This window comes from Castor canadensis, chromosome 8 (assembly GCF_047511655.1).
Source record: "Castor canadensis chromosome 8, mCasCan1.hap1v2, whole genome shotgun sequence".
Lineage (NCBI taxonomy): Eukaryota > Metazoa > Chordata > Mammalia > Rodentia > Castoridae > Castor > Castor canadensis.
Window position 1 is genome coordinate 37915593 of NC_133393.1, and position 25885 is coordinate 37941477.

The 25885-nt window shown below is 38.9% G+C and overlaps 1 protein-coding gene across 3 annotated transcripts in view; it reads right to left on the reverse strand.

Annotated features, from left to right (window-relative positions):
• The window catches only part of Cap2 (cyclase associated actin cytoskeleton regulatory protein 2), a 157956-nt gene that overhangs the window by 11530 nt on the left and 120541 nt on the right, over positions 1–25885 (reverse strand). For all 3 annotated transcript variants that reach the window (XM_074082840.1, XM_074082841.1, XM_074082839.1), the window contains 2 exons: positions 2143–2332; positions 418–590 (listed from right to left, as the gene is read on the reverse strand). In XM_074082840.1, coding sequence (XP_073938941.1) covers positions 418–590; positions 2143–2332 — 363 coding nt within the window. The remainder of the gene's footprint in view (positions 1–417; positions 591–2142; positions 2333–25885) is intronic.

The window sequence follows — 25885 nt, forward strand, 5'->3', positions numbered from 1 at the left end:
TGGTTTCCAGGGGTTAGAGGGGAAGAGGATTAGAGAGTAATTGTTTAGTGGGTACAAAATTTTAGTTCTGCATAATGAAAAATGTTCGGTGGGTAGATGGAGGTGATGGTTGCATGACAATATGGATGTACATAAAAAATGCCACTGTAATGTATAGTTAAAATGCTTAATGATAAATGTCATGTGTCTATTTCACAATTTAAAAATTAGTCTTAAAAAACTGAAGAAAAGAATGCATGCAAACTAGTGAACAAAATTTATGGAAACATTCAGAGATACCCTGGATCCTACTCTAGCCAGTGTTTTTCTTACCTCTTGTCATTTTGCTAGAAATCCTTAAGTCCTTGGAAAATGACTCTGCCCTTTGGTACATCTGTCAAAGCATGTCAAGAATAAAGGTTAAAAGACTTCACCTACCACTCTCCACTTTTTTCCTTCCAACTCAAACACAGGAGCATGTTTCTGAGGAGAATGAGATTTGGGAGATGTGGGGCTTGGAGTGTGTGTTTTGGTTGGAGATTGAGTTTGTCCTTGAGCACGCAGGCTGGGGTTCTTGTATGTCTTCTGGTCATCTGTGACATGTCGGAGCCCTACAAAGGTAACACACATTTCTTTATATTTTGTGCAAAGGGAGATGTCCCAAAATGTAAGGTGCACAAGAACTTTTGGTAATGCTATTTTCCTTACAGTCTAGTACTTAAGGGCAAGGTACAGCATCTGAATCCTGTAAGCTTAGATTGATAGAAGCACTGTATTTTTTAACTTGAGAAACCCTGTCTTTAAGGAGACAGGATGATTAAAATTCTACAACAAACAAATTTCCACAAATCCTAAAGTCACCTTACCAAAAAAGGAGCTCATGGTCTACTTCTTTGTAGTTTTATGGCTAAATCAGCTGCTAGACATAGCATAAAATGTTAGGGTATGGCAGTGAGGATGCATCAGAATATGGAATTGAATTTAGGGCTATGAGCCCATTCCTTTACTTTGCAAGTGAGTCAGAGGAGATAGCAGAGCCAGTGATAACATTTTGTTCTTTTTTTGTTCCCAGCCTTGTTTAGAGGGACACATATACCCTAAGTCCTATTATCTGTGCAAAGCAAAAATGCATTCATTGACATATGGTCTTTTTGTAACCTGACTTTATTGTTTAGAATGCATGTGCTTTTGATCCTGATATATTTTAAATGGTGTATTTTTAAAATGTTACCCATTTTCCACGAGGACAAAGATGGCTCAACAAGCCAGTACTCTGTTTCAGGACAGAGGTGCTATTGTTAACCATTATCTCACTTGATTTTTTAAAAAAAATTTTATTAGGATGTATTTGTTGTACAGGGGGAATTCATTGTGATAATACCAAATAGGCTTATATTGTACATTGGTTAGATTGCGCCCATCATCTCCCCCCAACCCCCCTCCCTGTCCCACTTCAAGCAATTGCAAGAAGTTTCATTGTTCTATTTTGTACAGGTATGTGAAGTCCATCAACCATATTCCCACACCTTAATCTTATTTGTCCCCTACTTTCATCCCACAAGTACCCCTCCCCCACACTGTACCTATTTTACAGTCTGTCTTTCATTATTAATTTCTAAGACAGTGTTCAAAGGGGTTTCTTAATGCATACTGATATGAGTATACTTTATTTTGGTCATTCGAAAGACAAAGGCCACATGTTTTCTCTCATACATGGAAGACAGATCCGAAAGATAAACATACACACAAAAACAAGCATGATCATATACAAACTCAGATGTAGGACATGTCTGAAATAGTGGAACTGCTTTATGCAACTCGGGGGAGGAGGGAAAGGAAAAGAGAATGACAGAGCAGCAACAATATCGAAATACATAAAGTCTGTGCAGGTAGAGGTTATAACAAAACGTATTTCATTTGATCTTCATGCCTTGACTTGATTTAGAGGATGATGCTGAGGCACAGGGACTGAAGGGGTGATGCCACACAGTGCTGACTGAGCCTGGCTGCCTAGACCGGAAAAACACCCTGTCTTCCCAGCTGCAGTTTCCTCCCCTGTGTGCTGGGGACAGGGATGGGATGATGCATCTGTTACTGGGGCCCTGAGAGATCTGTGTGCTTGGAACCGGAAAGAAAGGGAGCTTCAAGGGCTTGTTTTCTCACCTTTTGTGATGGCTTCTCCTTGGTTAAGCTGGGCGAATAAAGCTGAGCGTGAAGGAGAGGACTCTTCTTGTCTGTCTTCATTCTCAAAAAGTGGAGGTGGCCCTGGAGGAGGAGGTGGAGGAGGGTGTGGCAGAAGGCCAGGTCCAGAGGCGAGGACAGAAAATGTTGATGCTGTGGATGCTACAGGACCCTGCGGAAGACAGAAGATGGGGAGATGCATTGAGACTGAAGCCCTGGCTGGGGTTTTGCCAGAGTACCTCACAACCTGTTGCCAGGGAGGGAGTAGGGTTCAAGACTCCCCAAAGGGTCCCACAGGGCATCCTGTGCATCATGGGGTCTTTTTGGGAGCACCTGGACCAAGGTGGGATCTGTCTTGGGTCACATAGCCTGACTGCTGGTAGACTCTGCATGTCTAGGAGCTCCACTGCCAGCTCAGAGGCAAGCAAAGCCATATTCGCAAGTTCAGATCCAAGGCTCAGGAAAAGAATGATTTAGAATCATTAGACTCATAAGGAAAATGTGGCCCAATGTAGAGAGAGAGAGAGAGAGAGAGAGAGAGAGAGAGAGAATATTCAACACTTGCAAAATACATTTTTTAAAATATTTTTTAGCAACTGAAGGGAATAATGGCAAACCGAATTCAACAACACATCAAAAAAGATTATTCACCACGACCAAGTAGGCTTCATCCCAGGGACGCAGGGGTGGTTCAACATACAAAAATCAATAAATGTAATAAACCACATTAACAGAAGCAAAGACAAAAACCACTTGATCATCTCAATCGATGCAGAAAAAGCCTTTGATAAGATCCAACACCATTTCATGATAAAAGCTCTAAGAAAACTAGGAATAGAAGGAAAGTACCTCAACATTATAAAAGCTATATATGACAAACCTACAGCCAGCATTATACTTAATGGAGAAAAACTGAAACCATTCCCTCTAAAATCAGAAACCAGACAAGGATGCCCACTATCTCCACTCCTATTCAACATAGTACTGCAATTCCTAGCCAGAGCAATTAGGCAAGAAGAAGGAATAAAAGGAATACAAATAGGTAAAGAAACTGTCAAAATATCCCTATTTGCAGATGACATGATCCTATACTTTAAAGACCCAAAAAACTCTACTCAGAAGCTTCTAGACATCATCAATAGCTATAGCAAGGTAGCAGGATATAAAATCAACATAGAAAAATCATCAGCATTTTTATACACTAACAATGAGCAAACTGAAAAAGAATGTATGAAAACAATTCCATTTACAATAGCCTCAAAAAAAATCAAATACCTAGGTGTAAACCTAACAAAAGATGTGAAAGACCTCTACAAGGAAAACTATACACTTCTGAAGAAAGAGATTGAGGAAGACTATAGAAAGTGGAGAGCTCTCTCATGCTCATGGATTGGTAGATCAACATAGTAAAAATGTCTATACTCCCAAAAGTAATCTACATGTTTAATGCAATTCCTATCAAAACTCCAATGACATTCATTAAAGAGATTGAAAAATCTACTGTGAAATTTATATGGAAACACAGGAAGCCACGAATAGCCAAGGCAATACTCAGTCAAAAGAACAATGCAGGAGGTATCACAATACCTGACTTCAAACTATATTACAAAGCAGTAGCAATAAAAACAGCATGGTACTGGCACAAAAACAGACATGAAGACCAGTGGAACAGAATAGAGGATCCAGATATGAAGCCACAAAACTATAACCAACTTGTCTTTGACAAAGGAGCTAAAAATATACGATGGAGAAATAGCAGCCTCTTCAACAAAAACTGCTGGGAAAACTGGTTAGCAGTCTGCAAAAAATTGAAACTAGATCCATGTATATCACCCTATACCAAGATTAACTCAAAATGGATCAAGGATCTTAATATCAGACCACAAACTCTAAAGTTGATACAGGAAAGAGTAGGAAATACTCTGGAGTTAGTAGGTATAGGTAAGAACTTTCTCAATGAAACCCCAGCAGCACAGCAACTAAGAGATAGCATAGATAAATGGGACCTCATAAAACTAAAAAGCTTCTGTTCATCAAAAGAAATGGTCTCTAAATTGAAGAGAACACCCACAGAGTGGTAGAAAATATTTGCCAACTATACATCAGACAAAGGACTGATAACCAGAATATATAGGGAACTTAAAAAACTAAATTCTCCCAAAACTAATGAACCAATAAAGAAATGGGCACGTGAACTAAACAGAACTTTGTCAAAAGGAGAAATTAAAATGGCCAGAAAACACATGAAAAAATGCTCACCATCTCTAGCAATAAAGGAAATGCAAATTAAAACCACGCTAAAATTCCACCTCACCCCTGTTAGAATAGCCATCATCAGCAACACCATGAACAACAGGTGTTGGCGAGGATTCGGGGAAAAAGGAACCCTCTTACACTGATGGTGGGAATGTAAACTAGTACAACCACTCTGGAAAAAAATTTGGAGGCTACTTAAAAAGCTAGACATTGATCTACCATTTGATCCAGCAATACCACTCTTGGGGATATACCCAAAAGAGTGTGACACAGGTTACTCCAGAGGCACCTGCATACCCATGTTTATTGCAGCACTATTCACAATAGCCCAGTTATGGAAACAGCCAAGATGCCCCACCACTGATGAATGGATTAAGAAAATGTGGTATCTATACACAATGGAATTTTATGCAGCCATGAAGAAGAACGTAATGTTATCATTCGCTGGTAAATGGATGGAATTGGAGAACATCATTCTGAGTGAGGTTAGCCTGGCCCAAAAGACCAAAAATCGTATGTTCTCCCTCATATGTGGACATTAGATCAAGGGCAAACACAACAAGGGGATTGGACTTTGAACACATGATAAAAGCGAGAGCACAAAAGTAAGGGGTGAAGATAGGTAAGACACCTAAAAAACTAGCTAGCATTTGTTGTCCTTAACACAGAGAAACTAAAGCAGATACCTTAAAAGCAACTGAGGCCAATAGGAAAAGGGGAACAGGAACTAGAGAAAAGGTTAGATCAAAAAGAATTAACCTAGAAGGTAACACCCACGCACAGGAAATCAATGTGAGTCAATGCCCTGTATAGCTATCCTTATCTCAACCAGCAAAACCCCTTGTTCCTTCCTATTATTGCTTATACTCTCTCTACAACAAAATTAGAGAGAAGGGCAAAATAGTTTCTGCTGGGTATTGAGGGGGTGGGGGGAGAGAGGGAGGGGGCGGAGTGGGTGGTAAGGGAGGGGGTGGGGGCAGGGGGGAGAAATGACCCTAGCCTTGTATGCACATATGAATAATAAAAGAAAAAGGAAAAAAAATATTTTTTAGCAATTGAAGGGATACTGAAATTCTCTGAAACCCATTTTCTAAACATACATGCTTCAAACTGACCCTCCCAAAAAGAGGCCTGGTGACCTGGGTGATTGTGAATCCTGAATGCAATGAGGGTCAGTGAAGGTGAACTGTTAGTAGAACAACAAAATATCAGATCCTTCCTGAGCCAGGTATCTGCTCATTCTTATTTTCTCTGCCATGTGAAGTGCAACCTTTGCTTCCAACATGAAGGTCTAACAATTCAAATGGCAGTCAAAGGTGATACACAAGACAGGGATTCATTTTAATGCATGGAAAGGACTCAAAGATGACATTCTCAAAAGCTTAAAACTAGTAGGACAGAAACTCACATTTACAACAAACTTAGGACATAAATACTATTATACTTTTAACCCCGGAGTGGAACTGTACACCTATGAAAAACCAATCTGACTTTTAAAAGCCAGAACTGGGTGTGGCATCCTGTAATCTCAGGACTCAGGAGGCTGAGGAAGGAGGATATCATGAGTTCTAGGTCAGCCTGAAATACATAGTGAGACCCTGCCTTAAAAAACCAAAAAGAAAAAGAAAATGGGAGTGATGGAAGTATGGCACAGGTTCATATATTTTCAATCTTTTTTTTTCTTTGGTGGCACTGGGACTTGAACTCAGGGCCTCACAATTGCTAGGCAGGTGCTCTGCTGCTTGAGCCATTCTGCCAGCAGGTTCATATATTTTCAATACCAAATGCAAAAGCTAAAACATTACATAAGTGCTAAATAGTAATGAGCACAGCCTATTCTTATTTTCATAAACAACTCAGTATTACAAGGTGTCAAAATCAGAAAGATTTAATCTACAGTAGTTTTCAAAAACAAGCTATTTTCAAAGTACTTATATAATCCCTATTCAGTGTAGAATTACTCTGAAAATAAAAGATTCTTCTTTTATTCAGAATGTGTGTCTTTAAAACCCAGCAGGCTGGACATCTCATCTCCTGAAGATATAATCTATTATGGTTTTTTGTTTCTAAGGAAGATCAGCCTGACTCCAACCAGATTCTGGGGTCAAGTAGAAAATGATTTTGCAGTTCCTGAGACCAACCAATTTCTCCCCCGCCCCCAGCATCTTAAATGTTTTCTATCATGTTACTGGGGTGCAATTTGAGAATTTGCTCTGAATCATAAGGAGCCTAAAATACAAGCTTTGTGCATCAAACAATATCCCAGTCCTGTTATAGACACTGAGAACCACAAAATATTGCTTTTACTCATAAGCACGTAATAATTCATATAGTCAGTGGAGGGATAAGCCCCCTCCCCCATATCTGAGAAATTGCAGCTATTTTGTGGAGAAGGGAGACGATATTGGCATCTAAATCTTAGAATGATTTAGATGGTTCCTTTGCTCTCAGCACTCAGAACCTCTCTCCAAGAGCCATAAAAGACATGCAAACAAGTGAGGCACATATTCAATGTTTTGGAACTTTGATACATTTAGATGGCTGACCCAGGAGAGCAGACAAAGGATTCACTACAACAAATGTTGAAAATAGAAGTCCCCAAAATAAGGGCACTCAGGATTCGTTGAAACTCTGCCTTGGACTTGCCCTTTGTAGGTTCTTGCTCATTCCTGTACCATACAATACCAGGCTCTGGTTTCCAAGGTTACTTTTCAATTAGCATTCAGGGGCTTTACTCAACAGTGGACTTGAAATCAAACTGATTAGACTTTCCCTTAACCGGATCTCCTTGGGCTGCCCCCTGCAGAGGAACTTATCTTTGCCTTTCTTCTCTCCTCTTTCTGTAGGATATTACAGCAAATGACACCAGAGCTTTCTGCATTCTCATGCGAGTATGGTCATGAGTGGCAGCCACCCGGACTAGAATCCCAGCCAACACCAAGTCTTCAGGCGTCCTAATGAAAACCAGGGCAATGGTCTAGGAAGGGAAGGGAGCCAAGAATTAAGGACAGTCTACTATGTGCCAGGTTGATTGCTTTCATCAGTCAGTAGACATTTAACACTCACTCATGACAGGCGCTATGCCAGAGGGCCCCAGACTTTACTTGTCTGAACATTAGAAGCACCTGGGAATCTATTAAAAATTCCCAAGCTCAGGCTATGTGGCAGAACCATCTCTAGGGGATAGGAGCAGGGTGAGATGCAGGTTCTGAATCTCTTGAAGCTCCCTAAGTGGCTCAAGGTACAGACAAGTTTGGGGATAACTAGTGTGTCCCATGTGTTGAGATCAACCTTAATCAAGGTAGTATGACTAGAAGTATTGAATAGAAAATAAGGCAGAAAATCAGAAAGGCTGATTACATTCAGTGATAAGCCAGCAGTCAATGGCAGAGGCAGGTATTTGCTTGGTTCTAAAGTCTTATTCAGAGAAATCTTTCATGCTATATTCAGATCTAGAAAAAAATAGTCACTAATCATATTGAAGACCAGAGGTATGAACTACCTTGATACATAGGTAGCATTGTTCTTGAGCCTCTAGTTATAATATATGTGATTGAAATATTGGGAGGGGGCATAATAACCTTGGTTTGTTTTTTATCTCCACTTCATACATCTCTTTAAGGTCATAATAGCTAATGGAGCTCCTATAGTTAACTCTGGAACCAGTCTCCATGCAATGGAGAGAGAAGACCCTGTGGCCTTCGATGCTGGCATGTCAGCATCAAGTTGCTCTCAATGCTGGTTTTGTTGTGATTTGGTGCTTGCCTCTTGTTTGATTCATTTTTTTTCTAAGTACCTACTGGTTCCAGTAGTAGGGTACTTGTACCCAAATCCTGGCTTTCTTTTGAGTGCTCAGTCATCCTGAGATGGGGTCTTTATTCTTTCCTGGGGCTACTGAAAGACACTGGCCCTCAGTGTGCTTTCCAGGAAGATGTCATGGTAAAAGGAAGGCACCAGGTTGCCTAGCCTGGATGGGAGCAAGAGCATCTGATACCTCAGGTGCCCATTGTTCTTGCTTTTTCACAGACAACTGAGGCTGTAGGCCCTGTGCGGGAGTGGAGCTCCAAGGACAGAGGGTGCTGGAAGAGAGCTTTCACAATTTGAGTTAAATCCATCTCGAGATGGAAAGGATAACTCTCTGGTAGGTGAACCCATCTGGAGGTGCCTCTGAACCAACAATTCCTACCCTGAGAAACTGAGGGGAATGACACTCGGTCATTCAGCATTACCCTGAGACTACACTGACTGAGTGGAGGCTACATGGTCAGATGTGTGCATGCAGGAAGAATCACGGGTATGTAGCAAGAGAAGGGTTTATTACTTGCAGGTCAGCTGAATACTTCTGGCCCTTCTCAAAGAAGACTTTTCTTAATAAATTCTCTCATAATATATCTTACCAGAACAACTACTTTCATTCTATTGCCACAATACAGAATGCTTCATAGGGCTAAGGACCTAGTTGGTGATGTCATGTGACTTGTACAAGGTCACCTAGATGGGGAAGTGATTCTGAGCACTGAATGCAGGAGCCTTGCTGGAGAAACTCAAAGGGAGAAAGACTTAACCTTAGTTAAGTGGCAGTGACCCCTACACAAATGCTTTTTAAAAAACTTCTTTATGATTTGGATAAAATGAATCTCTTCAGGATCTTAGAGTCTCAGATCTGGCACAATTGAAAAAGAGATTCTATTAAAATCATGTAACAATGGCTTATAACATAAAAAAAAAGAAAAGCGGCAGACTTACGATTTTTAATGGCTATATTCACTGTGCAAAGGTTCACTTCTGTTGCAAGAACACAGCACAAAAACTAAAAAATGCTGCTTTTAAGGTCTATTAAGATTAATTTTGAGAGCAGATGTTTGATTATATACTTTTTTTCTGGCACAAAGACTTTTTAAAAAGTTAATGTACTACAAATCCCCTTCTCTAAATTAATTTCACTGTTCTGGGAACAGCTGTCGCTTCTGTTTTTAAATATATGAACTATGGCTATAAAATAATGAAACCATTGTAAGCAGCAAATGGAAAGTATATTATTTTTGGTTATATATAATATATGTCTACATTATATATAATATAGTTATATACTGATGTGTACTGTAATTTGTCTTCATTGAATGTTATGTCTTGAAATAATTACTAATCATTTTATTACTTTAGAATTTAGATTTTATTATGAAAAGGAAATTACTTCTAGTCCTCAAATGGAATCTCCATATTGCTTTGCTGATGGCAATGATATCTATAATTAACAATACATTTTTACTCCATTCCTCTTCACAAACATGGTTACCTTAATTATCCAGTTAATTCAGATAAGCTAAAAAATTACTACAATTATTCTTTTTTGGGGGAGACTGGGGTTTGAACTCAGGGCTTTGTGCTTGCAAAGCAGGTGCTCTACCACTTAAGCCACAGCTCCAGTCAACTTTGCTTTGATTATTTTGGAGTTGGGGTGTGTGTGGGGGATGTCTCATGAACTATTTGCCTGAGCTGGCTTTGAACTGATGTCCTCCTGATCTCAGCCTCCCAAGTAGCTAGGATTATAGGTGTGAGCTGATGTTGCCTGGCTCCAATTATTCATTTTTTGAGTTTGTAGAGAGAAGAACTAATTATGGTACTTTTACTCTGGTTAGGGGACCAGAGAAGGGGCTGCTGTGTGTTAGGTCTGGTCCATACCATCAGATGCTTTGTAAGTCTCTTTATCTTAGAAAGACTGAGGGGGTTTAAGCAAAAAAAAAAAAAAAAAGTATATGTATATATATTTATATATTATTTATATTTATATATATTTATCTTTTACTACATAATGAGAGAGAGAATAAACCTCCAACTTTAAAATAGGTCAGGTAACCAATATCTTGGTAAGTGTCTTTACCAACTTATAAAAAGCAGATACCAAGAAAATAAAAATATGTGATGGTTTCTTGAAACAGGTGGATTATGTTGCTTACAGCAGAGCTTTTCTTAAGACTTCTATAAAACTAGCTTAGCGATAGTAATATTTTGAGCCACCTGTCTTTAAGTATTTGTGGAGATCGTAGATAAAGCCACAAAAATGAAACAGCTGACTCGCTGTGACATTTATGGGTCTTACCTCCCCCTCATTCCTCCTTCTTGGACACACACATTCAGCTGCCTTCTGTTTCTGAGTTAGATTCTCTCTGGCTGTCCCTTGCCAAACTATCCTGGCCCATTAATCACCTAGCTCACCATTAATGATCTCCAAGTAGCAGTGAGGACTCACATATGCCCAGACATACACTTGTTTTTAAAAATCAGCAGGCCATTTCAATCATAAATACACTTGCATGTTCACACCACAATCATAGGAACTCACAATGTCTAACAACAGAATTTTTTTAAAAATAAAATGCTGTTTATTACTTTTTTTCCAAAGACAAAGAATTCCAAATGACCTGGCACAATATGACAGATAAAATATGAGGGTGTTAAACCTCTTATGTACCGTAAAGAGCGTGTGTGATTAAAAGAAACAACTGTCAATTTCAGAACTAAAGACCACCCTTTTCTACACATAAATAGGACAATCTTCCTAGTAACAACCCACCCCAACCGAAAAAAAACACCAAATTCACGGTTTAGGGTTTGTTTAGGTTTTTGATGTCAAAACTAATTTCTATTTTCTGCAAGATGTACTTTTTTCATGGAACTGTTAACTGTTGTGTGTGTGTGTGTGTGTGTGACGACTGGGGTTTGAATTTGGGGCTTCACACTTGCAAAGCAGGTATTTTGCTTTATTATTGTGGAAATGGGGTCTTGAGAACTATTTTCCCAGGCTGACCTGGAACCGTGATCCTCCTGATCTCAGCCTCCCAGGTAGCTAGGATTACAGGTGTAAGCCATTGGTGGCTAGCTTGCAAGTTGTTTTTTGATCAGTAACTTAGTGAAATTAATACATTTCTCAATGTGTGAACTTCTATAAGAACTTGGGAATTTTATACTCATATTTATATCACACTTTCATTGGAAGACAACCATAATCAAGAAAGATGATTGGTGCCCATTCTGTACGAGATAAGTGAATTTATGACTTTAGACTCTATTCTTTATTTATATCACTTATTAAATTTCAAGACTTCTGCCAATGAAAATAAAGTTTCTGGGAACCTTTCCATTGCTGTTTTCTTATTTATTACTAATTTTTAGAATGCCAATTTCATGTATGGAAACAGAACACTTTTGCAATTTCAGGTTTCCATAAAAGTACCAATGGTACTCATGTACGGTTGATAAAAAAAAAAAATGGTCCCGTAATTATCAAGGTGAGGTGGGTGGGGCTCATTTTGATCAGCTTTTCCTCAGAGGCAACGCACTAAACATCCTTGTCCCATGAAAAAGGGACGGTCATTAAAACCCTAAATCCCTAAATCATTAATGATTTCTGATAGTTTCACTCTTTCTGTCCCTCCCACTCTTCTGCAGACTCATATGTTGCTCCTTTGGTGACATGGATGGATCACAGTTTTGACAATAGATTGAAAAAAATGAAAAAAAAGACAGAACAAGAACAAAGTAATTTTCAGAACAGTAATAACAGTTTGACATTGGAAAATACCCTGGGAATGCCATGCACCATCCATAATAGTACTTATAAACCAGTAATTTAGTGTTTTATGCTCATTGTCTTAATGTACATATCCAGATATATCCTTTCAAAAAAGGAAGGTGGTGACTTCTATTTGACATGCCCAGAGTAGAAATTTTTATACAAATAGACCAAGCCCTTGCAGCAGAACCAGAAGCATATATGGAACATAATCTAATCTGCGCGTGTGAAGTAGATACTCGGCATAAGGCATCTTGCTAAGTAGTCTTGTTGCTTTGCTACTTATGTGGGACCCTCTTTTTAATATTGACTACATATAAGTACCATTGGTACTTCTATGGAAACCTGAAGTTGCAGCAGTATTTTGTTTCCACAGATGGGAGATAGTTTCCAAATTGACTTTCTAAAAAGTATTAATAAATGTAGACTTAAAATATTATATAGTACCAAATTATATTATACTAGACCAAATGTGGAGATTCCAGATCATCTTTTTTTGTCTGCCAACATCAGCAACTTGAAAAAATAATTTCTCAGAATAAAAGGAAAGATAAACTTCAATTTTCCATGGGAAAAATTTCCAGAGTTAAAGATAGCAGAGGATCCCCATCAAAGAGATTAAGTCTAGAGAGCTAATAGCTATATAAAGACCAAGAGTGACATGTGGCTTGAATTAGCTGGACAACTACTTCATTCAGCCGGAGTTTTTGGTTTTCTTTTGGATTTTAGGGTAATAATAAAACTATTGTACTTTTAAAAATTACCATTACTTGTTTCTCTTCTGTCTCTCTCTCCCTTCCTCTTTCCCCCTCTCCCTCTCTCTTTTTGCAGTGCTGAAGATGGAACTCTGCACCTTGTCATGCTAGGCAAACATTCTTCCACGGAGCTACAACCCCCACCAGCCTTTCAGTTGATGCTAAGAGTCAGGGAAGGGACTGTGATTATCTCAGTTAGCATCAAGGCTGCAACGAATTCACTGTAGTCAGGGCTCGCCCCTGTGCTTTACTTGTTGAAGGGGTTGGTTTACCGTTAGTAGTTAATCTGCACCTTTCTACCTCAACTTTCTTAACAAAACCTTTTAGCCAGGCATGGTTGACCCTCACCTGCAATCCCAGCACTTGGGAGGTTTAGGCAGCGGATTGCAGAGTTTGAGGCTAGCCTGGGAAACTCAAGATAAAAAATAAAAACCTCAGTGATAGAGTACTTGCATGTGTGTGAGCCCCTGAGCCACAAAAAAAACAAAAAAAAAAAGATAACCTTTTTATTTAATTAAATACCAGCTTGTATTTCTTAAGTTTACACCAGCTGAGGCCAAGGATGAGAGGCCACAGTTGGCAAGAAGGAGCAGGAATGTCACTGACCAGCAATAAAATGCATTGTCCACTCCCATTACCATCACTGGAAAGGAGAAGTTAAGACATATTTTTAGAGGTCTCTTGAACACTGGACACAATCCACTGTTAACCAGTGACACTGTATACATTTCATTGTGGTGACAAATGCATTAAGCAAAGAGAAGTCATCTACTTCTAAGGTGCTCTGGAGCAGTCACTGTAGCAGATCCCAGGTTGAATCTGAAGGGAGCCCGTTTCCAACAGGCTCAGACCCTCCAGGCAGAAAGAAGACACTTCTGTGTTCCCAGACATGTCAGGCACTTGGTCCTCGGGCTTTGAATCTCCACTAAGACATTACCTTATTTTAGAAGGCTCTTTCCCAATTTACTATCTGGGACAGTCTTAAAGATTCTTCCAGGCACAGTATTCCTGCTTTTTTGTAGTTTGTTTTGTTTGAGATAGGTCTTGAACTAGAGATCCTCCTGCTTCCATCTCCACAACTGGCTTTTTGAGGGTTTTATGAAGCTCTGCTAAGTGGAAATACCATTTCTCTATACAAAGACCCATCAGGTCACTTGTAGGACACTGTACATCATATAATCATTTGTTGGTGGATCAGATTTGGTTATCTCTCAAGCCTGAGCTTTGAAGAGTCCCTTATTCATCTAAATGTCACCAATGTAATAATGTGTCACAGTGCCTGAAACATGGTAGGGTGACTCATAAATATTTACTGAAGTAAATAAATGAGTGCTTTATAAGGTAGAAAGTGCTAAGCATCATACAAGAATCTAATTATGATATATTATAAGACCTTTTGTAAATGCCACAATGCACCTCCAGTACAACAATAATAAAACAAGAAAGAAAAAGAAAAAAAAGCAGCACAGATTTGACCTGGAGTTGTGATTCATGACTGTAACCCCAGCTACTAGGGAGGTGAGGTAGGAAGACGGCAGTCCAAGGAGAGCCTGGGCAAAAGCGCAAGACCTTATGTGAAAAAATGAACTAAAGAAAAAGGGCCGGGGGGTGTGGATCAAGTGGTAGAGTGCTTGCCTAGCAGAAATCAGATTTTCAAAAGTGCTACAGAGCTTCTGAAGAAAGAAAGGGAACCCTCTGGGTTGGGACAGGGCATGGTGATAAGTGGAGACCAGAGAGTCTTTTGAGACAACATTGATTTAAATAGGTCTTGAAGGATGCATACAATTTGACACAAGGAGGTGAGAGGAAGGGGATTCTAGGAGCAGGGGACATAAGCATTATCATTATAAGAAATGAAACCATAGTATCATCTTTCAAAATTTCACCTCCTGATGCTATGTTACATACTTCTTTAATGAAGCTGCCACTACTAAAAGAATGTCTTTTAGAAAGTCCTCTAGAGGGAAGACCCACTTCCCACGTGAACTGTAAATAAACATGGCGGCCGGCAGGAGCAGCAGCACCGCCCAGTAAGCAGGAGCAGGAAAGCTTCTGAAAGTGGCAGTGGGAGGAAAACTTCAGAGGAGAGGGGGGAAGACCCACCTCCCACATGAACTGTAAATAAACACACAGGCCTGACAACGTGGGGGCAGTGTCACCTTTCCCGGTGCTTGGAAAGGGGAAAGCCTGTAGCAGAGGCTCCCGCACAGGAGAACTCTGAGCAAACAAAGCCTGTGGGACCAGGTGAGTGCTAGCTCACCCCAGAGATCTGCATAAATAACGCCGCCAGCTACAGGCTGAGAACAGCAGGCAGGCAAGCCACAGTTGCAGATACCACTCTCAGAACTGCCTCCAGACGCTTTTTTTTCTTTTTCTCCCTACCTTTGATGAGAGAACAACCGAATTACACCTGCAAGCTGAAAAACTTACTGAAACTGTATTGCATTTGAACTGGGGACACTTGGTGGGGCTTTTGTGTGTGTGTGTGTGAGTGTGTAGTTTTGTTCTACTTTATGCATCCCCTTTGATGAGACAACTACAGAACAACATCTGAGGCACCAACTCCAGGACTGGAGATTGAGATGGACACACAAATTATTAAGTCTGAAACTGCATTGCATATAAACTTGGAAGTTTTTGGTTTTTTGTTTTTTTTTTTTTAATTTTCTATTTTCCATTTTATTTTAATTCATTTTTATAGATAGATATTACTTTCATTTACTTATTTTTTATTTTTTTATCTTTGATTTTCAATCCTCTCTCTATCTCTCTAATGTCTGTTCAGCTTACTGTCGATTAGTACACTAACACTCCCTGTTTATACCTTTGAAACTCTCTTGTCTGATACCTTGTTCTGCTTTCTCCCTCTTGTCTGTATATTTGTTTTCCCCTTTTCTTTAACTTCTTGCTTTCCATCTCAGCTCACTCTTCCATTCTAAATATTACCATTGTTATTATTACAAGCTAGAAAATACTTAATTACACACAGTACAGGGACAGTAACAACACCAAGGACAATGACGGGAAGACAGAAAAAACAGGGAAACCAGTTTCCCCACAGCAAAAAATTAGTACAGGAATCAGAGGGAAATGAAGAAAACAGATACTCAGATCCAGACTCCAACAAAATGAAGATAAACTATGCCAAAGGACCCAATGAAGCCCACAAGAATAATTTAAAAGAAGACATACTACAAGTACTCAATGAGAATTTTATAGAGATAATACTGGATAGGGTCAACCAAAATGTACAGGAGACACTCAAGAAATTCCAAGACAATAAAAATAGAGAATTTCAAAAAGCAAAAGAAGAAATAAAGGAAACCATAGAAGCACTGTATAAACACCAAAGTGAAAGAGAGAACACAATGAATAAATGGATAAATGAACTCAGGACAAAAATAGACAACAATAAAGAAGAAAACTGCCAGGATATGGAAAACCTCAGAAAAAAGAACGAAACAGAACTGCAAAACAAAACGGAAGGCTAATCCAGCAGAATAGAACAAACAGAAGACAGAATCTCAGAACTCGAAGATGAAACGGTAATTAAAGGAAAAACCAAAGAACTATTAATTAAACAACTCAAGACCTGTGAAAAGAAAATGCAAGAACTCACTGACTCCATCAAAAGACCAAACTTGAGAATCATGGGCATCAAAGAAGGAGAAGAGGTGCAAGCGAAGGGATGTGTAATATATTCAACAAAATAATAACGGAAAATTTCCCAAATCTAGAGAAAGATATTCCCATACAAATGCAAGAGGCCTCCAGGACACCAAACAGACCAGATCAAAATAGAACTACTCCACGACATATCATCATTAAAACAACAAGTTCAGAAACTAAGGAAAGAATATTGAAGGCTGTAAGAGAGAAAAAACAAGTAACATACAAAGGTAAACCCATCAAAATCACAGCAGACTTCTCAACAGAAACATTAAAAGCAAGAAGAGCGTGGGGTGAGATCTTCCGGGCACTGAATGAAAGTAACTTCAACCCCAGGATACTCTACCCAGCAAAGCTATCATTCAAAATAGATGGAGCAATAAAAGTCTTCCATGATAAGCAGAAACTAAAACAATATGTGACCACAAAGCCACCATTACAAAAGATTCTTCAAGGGATTCTGCACACAGAAAGTGACACCCAACTTAACCATGAAAAGGCAGGCAGCACCAAACCACAGGATAAGAAAAAGCAAGACAGTAGAGAGTAACATCAAGTTAGGTACACACAATCAAACCTTCAAACAACTAAGACAACTAAATGGCAGGAATCACCACATACCTATCAGTACTAACACTTAATGTTAATGGACTTAATTCACCCATCAAAAGGCACCGTTTGACAAAATGGATTAAAAAAGAAGATCCAACAATTTGTTGCTTACAGGAGACTCATCTCACCGACAGAAATAAACATATGCTTAGGATGAAAGACTGGAAGAAGATTTACCAAGCCAATGGCCCCCGAAAACAAGCAGGAGTAGCAATACTTATCTCTGACAAAGTAGACTTCAAACCTACATTGATCAAACAAGATAAAGAAGGACATTCCATACTAATAAAAGGGGAAATAGACCAAAAGGAAATAATAATCATCAATCTGTACGCACCCAATGTCAACGCACCCAATTTCATCAAACATACCCTAAAAGACCTAAAAGCATATATAAACACCAACACAGTGGTTGTGGGAGACTTTAACACTCCATTATCATCAATAGATAGGTCATCCAAACAAAAACTCAATAAAGAAATCCAAGATCTAAAATATGCAATAGATCAAGTGGACCTAGTAGATGTCTACAGAACATTTCATCCAACCTCTACACAATATACATTCTTCTCAGCAGCCCATGGAACCTTCTCCAAAATAGATCATATCCTAGGGCACAAAGCAAGCCTCAGCAAATATAAGAAAATAGAAATAATACCGTGCATACTATCTGACCACAATGCAGTAAAAGTAGAACTCAACAACAAAAGTAAAGACAAAAAACATGCAAACAGCTGGAAACTAAATAACTCATTACTTAATGAAGAATGGATCATCGATGCAATAAAAGAGGAAATTAAAAAGTTCCTGGAAGTCAATGAAAATGAAAACACAACCTACTGGAACCTATGGGACACAGCTAAGGCAGTCTTGAGAGGAAAGTTTATAGCCATGAGTGCATATATTAAAAAGATTGAAAGATCCCAAATCAATGACCTAATGATACATCTCAAACTCCTAGAAAAACAAGAACAAGCAAATCCCAAAACAAATAGAAGGAGAGAAATAATAAAAATAAGAGCTGAAATCAATGAAATAGAAACCAAAAAAGCCATACAAAAAATTAATGAAACAAAAAGTTGGTTCTTTGAAAAAATAAACAAGATCAATAGACCCCTGGCAAACCTGACTAAAATGAGGAGAGAAAAAACCCAAATTAGTAGAATTAGGAATGCAAAAGGGGAGATAACAACAAACACCATGGAAGTCCAGGAAATCATGAGAGACTACTTTGACAACCTATATTCAAATAAATTTGAAAATCTTAAAGAAATGGACAGACTTCTAGATACATATGATCATCCAACACTGAACCAAGAGGAAATTAATCACCTGAATAGACCTATAACACAAAATGAAATTGAAGCAGCAATCAAGAGTCTCCCCAAAAAGAAAAGTCCAGGACCTGGTGGATTCTCTGCTGAATTCTATCAGACCTTTAAAGAAGAACTGATACCAACCCTCCTTAAACTGTTCCACGAAATAGAAAGGGAAGGAAAACTGCCTAGCACATTTTATGAAGCCAGTATTACACTTATTCCAAAACCAGGCAAAGACACCTCCAAAAAGGAGAACTATAGGCCAATCTCCTTAATGAACATTGATGCAAAAATCCTCAACAAAATAATGGCAAACCGAATTCAGCAACACATCAAAAAGATCATTCATCACGACCAAGTAGGCTTCATTCCAGGGATGCAGGGGTGGTTCAACATACGAAAATCAATAAACGTAATAAACCACATTAACAGAAGCAAAGACAAAAACCACTTGATCATCTCAATAGATGCAGAAAAAGCCTTTGATAAGATCCAACATCATTTCATGATAAAAGCTCTAAGAAAACTAGGAATAGAAGGAAAGTTCCTCAACATTATAAAAGCTATATATGACAAACCTACAGCCAGCATTATACTTAACGGAGAAAAATTAAAACCATTCCCTCTAAAATCAGGAACCAGACAAGGATGCCCACTATCTCCACTCCTATTCAACATAGTACTGGAATTCCTAGCCAGAGCAATTAGGCAAGAAGAAGGAATAAAAGGAATACAAATAGGTAAAGAAACTGTCAAAATATCCCTATTTGCAGACGACATGATCCTATACCTTAAAGACCCAAAAATCTCTACTCAGAAGCTTCTAGACATCATCAATAGCTATAGCAAGGTAGCAGGATATAAAATCAACATAGAAAAATCATTAGCATTTCTATACACTAACAATGAGCAAACGGAAAAAGAATGTATGAAAACAATTCCATTTACAATAGCCTCAAAAAAAATCAAATACCTAGGTGTAAACCTAACAAAAGATGTGAAAGACCTCTACAAGGAAAACTATACACTTCTGAAGAAAGAGATTGAGGAAGACTATAGAAAGTGGAGAGATCTCCCATGCTCATGGATTGGTAGAATCAACATAGTAAAAATGTCGATACTCCCCAAAGTAATCTACATGTTTAATGCAATTCCCATCAAAATTCCAATGACATTCATTAAAGAGATCGAAAAATCTACCATTAAATTTATATGGAAACACAAGAGGCCACGAATAGCCAAGGCAATACTCAGTCAAAAGAACAATGCAGGAGGTATCACAATACCTGACTTCAAACTATATTACAAAGCAGTAGCAATAAAAACAGCATGGTACTGGCACAAAAACAGACATGAAGACCAGTGGAACAGAATAGAGGATCCAGATATGAAGCCACACAACTATAAGCAACTTATCTTTGACAAAGGAGCTAAAAATATACGATGGAGAAATAGCAGCCTCTTCAACAAAAACTGCTGGGAAAACTGGTTAGCAGTCTGCAAAAAACTGAAACTAGATCCATGTATATCACCCTATACCAAGATTAACTCAAAATGGATCAAGGATCTTAGTATCAGACCCTAAACTCTTAAGTTGATACAAGAAAGAGTAGGAAATACTCTGGAGTTAGTAGGTATAGGTAAGAACTTTCTCAATGAAACCCCAGCAGCACAGCAACTAAGAGATAGCATAGATAAATGGGACCTCATAAAACTAAAAAGCTTCTGTTCATCAAAAGAAATGGTCTCTAAACTGAAGAGAACACCCACAGAGTGGTAGAAAATATTTGCCAAGTATACATCAGACAAAGGACTGATAACCAGAATATATAGGGAACTTAAAAAACTAAATTCTCCCAAAACTAATGAACCAATAAAGAAATGGGCACGTGAACTAAACAGAACTTTGTCAAAAGAAGAAATACAAATGGCCAGAAAACACATGAAAAAATGCTCACCATCTCTAGCAATAAAGGAAATGCAAATTAAAACCATGCTAAGATTCCACCTCACCCCTGTTAGAATAGCCATCATCAGCAACACCACCACCAACAGGTGTTGGCGAAGATGCGGGGAAAAAGGAACCCTCTTACACTGTTGGTGGGAATGTAGACTAGTACAACCACTCTGGAAAAAAATTTGGAGGCTACTTAAAAAGCTGGACATCGATCTACCATTTGATCCAGCAATACCACTCTTGGGGATATACCCAAAAGACTGTTACTCCAGAGGCACCTGCACACCCATGTTTATTGTGGCACTATTCACAATAGCCAAGTTATGGAAACAGCCAAGATGCCCCAGCACTGACGAATGGATTAAGAAAATGTGGTATCTATACACAATGGAATTTTATGCCGCCATGAAGAAGAATGAAATGTTATCATTCGCTGGTAAATGGATGGAATTGGAGAACATCATTCTGAGTGAGGTTAGCCTGGCCCAAAAGACCAAAAATCGTATGTTCTCCCTCATATGTGGACATTAGATCAAGGGCAAACACAACAAGGGGATTGGACTATGAGCACATGATAAAAGCGAGAGCACACAAGGGAGGGGTGAGGATAGGTAAGACACCTAAAAAACTAGCTAGCATTTGTTGCCCTTAACGCAGAGAAACTAAAGCAGATACCTTCAAGCAACTGAGGCCAATAGGAAAAGGGGAACAGGTACTAGAGAAAAGGTTAGATCAAAAAGAATTAACCTAGAAGGTAACACCCCCGCATAGGAAATCAATGTGAGTTAATGCCCTGTATAGCTATCCTTATCTCAACCAGCAAAACCCCTTGTTCCTTCCTATTATTGCTTATACTCTCTCTACAACAAAATTAGAAATAAGGGCAAAATAGTTTCTGCTGGGTATTGAGGGGGGGAGAGGGAGGGGGCGGAGTGGGTGGTAAGGGAGGGGGTGGGGGCAGGGGGGAGAAATGAACCAAGCCTTGTATGCACATATGAATATTAAAAGAAAAATGAAAAAAAAAAAAAGAAAGTCCTCTAGTGCTGGAGTATAGCTCAGTGATGGAGCACTTGCCTAGCACGGGTAAGACTCTGGATTCCATGCTCTCAACAAAACAAAAACAAACAAACAAACAAGAATACCCTCCAGATCTCTTTACACATTCACATCAAATAACCACCCATGCCTTTATATTCTGCTCCTTTGGGCTGGAAAAATTATTTGAATCAATCCTCCTCCAAAGGAGTATTGATGGATGTTGGCCATTTGAAAGGTAAGATTCATTTTTAAAGGATGATTTGTCACCCTTGGTATCCTAAAAGGTTGGGCTGAAGGCTCCTGAAACTCGTAAGAGGTGGGAGGAGAGAGCAGCCAATAGGACATCGCCAAGTTACACTGCAGCCTTCAATGATATGAATTAGGGGATTTCAAACGATGTTGGGAATTTTTTTGGGGGGAGAGGAAGGCAGTACTGGGGTTTGAGCACAGGGCCTCACCCTTTCTGGTGCTCTATCACTTGAGCCATGCCCCCAACCCTTTGTAGCTTTAGTTATTTTTCAGATACACTCTCCCATTTTTGACCAGGGCCTGGCTCAGACTGTGATCCTTCAACCTGCGTGGGCTCTTGCTAACTTTGTCTGGGCTGACTTCAAACCCTGATCCTCTTGATCTCTGCCTACTGAGCAGCTAGAATTACAGGCACGAGCCATCATGGCCAGCCTAGATGCCTATGACTTTTGCACCATCACAGAGCTGAAAGATCCTAAGTCCAGCCATTGTATGTTAGGGAAACATCTGTAATTGGCCACCCAAAGCCCCCAAAGAGAGTTAGAAACCCAAGAGCAATTAAGTTCCTTTAAGGCAGCTGTGGTTAAGTGCAATGGTCAGAGCCACTGGGGGAAGAACCGTAGAGGACAGAATGAGCTTCATGGTGCAGGCAACAGACCCACTATCTGAGGCTCTGCCCATTCACTTTGATGAATAAACCCAAAGCATGGGTTTAGCATAAGTTCACAATGAAAATTTAGCTATATAAGTTTGTGAACAGCTCTCCCTTATAAATAGCAAGAATCCAAAGAGGCCAGTAGACTTAAAAACTTACAGGACATACATATTTAATGACGTGCTATAGAGTCTACATTATTTATAGTAAGTAGGATACCCTCTGGCTTAGTTTTAATTTGATCAAAAGCAAACTGTTAAACTTTTGCTTTGTTATTGGACAGCTGGTCTTTACATGGAGAAGTAGGTTGAATAGAAGTATTTAGAAAGAAGTGCTCAAAAAGTGTCTTGCTTTGGGAAAAATAAAACTTGACCTTGTTTATACTTTTAACCACTCTCAACAATCTGCATTTTCCCAGGTGTTCAGGAGACCTTAGGATGGATGACAAGAAGTACACAGGATAGATTTTTAAAGTTCTTAATGTTAAGAACAATATCACCATCACGCAAAACTTGATATACATCGATCTAGGTATGGTTTTATTCTACTCTACAAATAATTGCACCTTAGTTTTTCCCAAGCTAAAATAACTCATAAATATATGAACAGACAGAAATATGTCAACAAGTTTAACACTGGAAAGTTAAAAAAGAAATCATAGCTGCCCTATTCATGGGATTCTTTTCATCACTCTCTTCTGACTGGATTCACACAAAACAGAATACTACTTTGAATGTTGCTCTGGATGATTCATGGAAAAAAAATCAATTATTTCGGTAATTACAAGTGTAAGGACTAAGCTTTAGTCTTTCCGATGTAGTAATCTAGTTTGAAGGAGTTGCCAATGAATATTACAAATCTGACCAACTGCCAGAGCGACAATAATACAGTCTCCCCTGGGTTTGTGCCAAAATATCAATTTATCCAACAGAGTGTATTTGAGTCTTAGCACTGAGGAAACAATGTAAATTGATATGAAAAAGATTCAGAAGACCAAGAATGAAGCTACATGAAAACTGCCAGGACCAGAGCAGAGTCCTTCTAGCTCATGGCTGCCTTTACGTTGAAGAAAAGTCCAGAGAAAGGTCAGGATTACATTCACCACAGTAAATGTCATGAGATTCCAGATAGATTACTCTGCAGCTGCTTCCTCTCCCAGCCTTCCCCCCACCACACTTGTGCACACACACATCCTCTCCAATCGCTGTCCTGAGCAATCCCTGGCCTCAGAGCAGTTGCCTGGCACAGCTGCGGCCGGAAGGCAAAGGTTAGGAGGTGGAAACCAGCAAGTTCAGCTCCAGCTGCTGCCTTGGGAGAATGGTTATTTGTTAACACAATGCACCCTCGGAAACCAGGGTCCTAAGCAGCACACCAAAGACTCTATGGACTACAAATCTCAAAATCCAACTTGAAAATAGAAGAACACAATTACTCAGCATGTTTGAGATGTTAAGTCATCATACATGCTCTGTGGTACATGCTGTATTGTAATGGATGGTGATCAGGAAGGTGGAATGGGTTTGTGGTGTCCGCAAACAACCAACAGCACATCTTCCTACATTCTTTCCTGCTATCCTTATTTTATAATTAAAGTTCCCCACCATCAGTGCTGAGAATTGAACCCAGGGCCTTTCACATGCTAGGCAGGCACTCTACTGCTGAGTGACACCCACAACCGTGTTTTTGTTGTTGTTGTTTGTTTGTGTTTTAGGCAGGGTCTCACTATGTAGCCCAGGCTGGCTTCAAATCTCAATACTTCTGCCTCCACCCTTCAAATGCTAGGATTACAAATGTGTGTCACCACATCTGGTGAAAATGCCCAGTTTTTACATGGTTGTGATCAGTGGACAAATCTTGTTTATTTTTTCTTCCCAAAGGCCATTCGATCAGATAATTCTAGTAGCCCTGTCCCTCTTCTTTGCAAGAATGTTGTGATTCTGGTTTTAATTATTTTCTCATTCATTTTGCTGGTATGTTGACAGAATATAGCGAGGAGAAATTAGTTTGATTTATGCAATGGATTATGCTGGGAATCTTTAAATCATTTAAAATAGAAGTTTAATCTTAAAATTCAAAAGTATAACTTCATAATATACTCTTAAATAGCTTCTCTCCTCAAACCTTAGAAGAGGACAAAAATACCAGGAAATATGTTTCTATGCATATGTGTAAAACTTGTGAAAAGTTTCCGGACATGTGACGTTATTTCAGAATCAACATTTTCCTGTTATAATCATTTCTCACTTTTAATATCTAATCCAAGCTATCATTCTGCTCTTCCATTTAAAGAAGGGAAGTAGGGATGGGGGTGTAGCTTGGTGGTACAGCATGTGGCTAGCAGGCTCGAGGGCCTAAGTTCAGTACACAGCACCAAAAAAAAAGTAGATGCTCCACTTTTACAATTTTGAACAGAATTTTCCTATGATATATAACGTGCTCAATAAATAATAGCTCATTATTATGGCCACCCATGATGTGCAATGTGTGTTCTACAGATAATTTATATTTTGTATCAATATGACTTTTTTTCTGACAATGCTGGGGTTTGAACTCAGGACCTTGTGCTTGCTAAGTAGGCACTCATCCACTTCAGCCACTCTACCAGTTCTTTTTGCTTTAGATTTTTTTTCAGGTTAGGGTCTTGTGCTTTTTGCCTGGGCTGGCCTTCGACTGCAGTTCTCTTTTTCTACACCTCCTGAATAGCTGAGATTATAGGCGTGTACCACTCCACTTGGCCAGCGCCTATGTTTTACACTTTTTCTCAAAATGTGGGATGTAATGCTTTAGTAGATTATGAAAGCAATTTAGTGAGTCCTAGCTAGAATTTTTTAGAAAAGTGAAATAAAATTAAAAAAAAGAAAACATCAATGCATTTATGTGGTAAGAAACCATATTGTCTTGAGAAACTTGTTTTAGTATTACTCATGTAGGGTGTATGTGTAAAATGTTTTTCTATGAATTGTCTTAAAAAGTTTGAAAGTCTCAAACTCCAGTCCCATCCAAAAAAGTTTGAAAGTCACAAAAGCATAACTGTCTTCTCTTTCTCTCTTTTCTACTTTTTTTTTTTTTTTTTTGCAATGCTGGTGATCGAACCTAGGACTTCTGCATGCTTGGCAAGTGCTCTACCAGTGAGACATATCCTCACTCCTTATAAAGCATGTATTTCTAATGAACATAATAAGTATTCATTTTAGAACAAAGGAAAATAGCTACATTTATTTTTTCTATAATTAATAATCAATTCTTCTCTTTTATATTCAGAAACACAATTACTCAGCTTTGTACATTGCATTAAAAGTATTCAAACAATTTAAAAGCAATTTTCTATTCATTTCCATGGGTAACATTACACAATTAGCATTTGTTGACATGATTTTCTACAAATGGATTCTCATTTGTCTTGGATTTGTCTACCATGAAATAATAACAGATCCAAGGACTCCTGATTTTCAGTTTACTATTCTCTAATGACCTATCTCCATGGCAAAGATGTGACAGTTCCCCTTTGTGACACTGATCTATAACAAAACAGTATCTCATTTGAAATGGCTGAAAAATCAGTCCAATTAGTCTACAGAAACACCTAGCACATACACACGTAAGTCCTTATTAAGACACTTCAAGGTTTGGGAACTCTCCTCT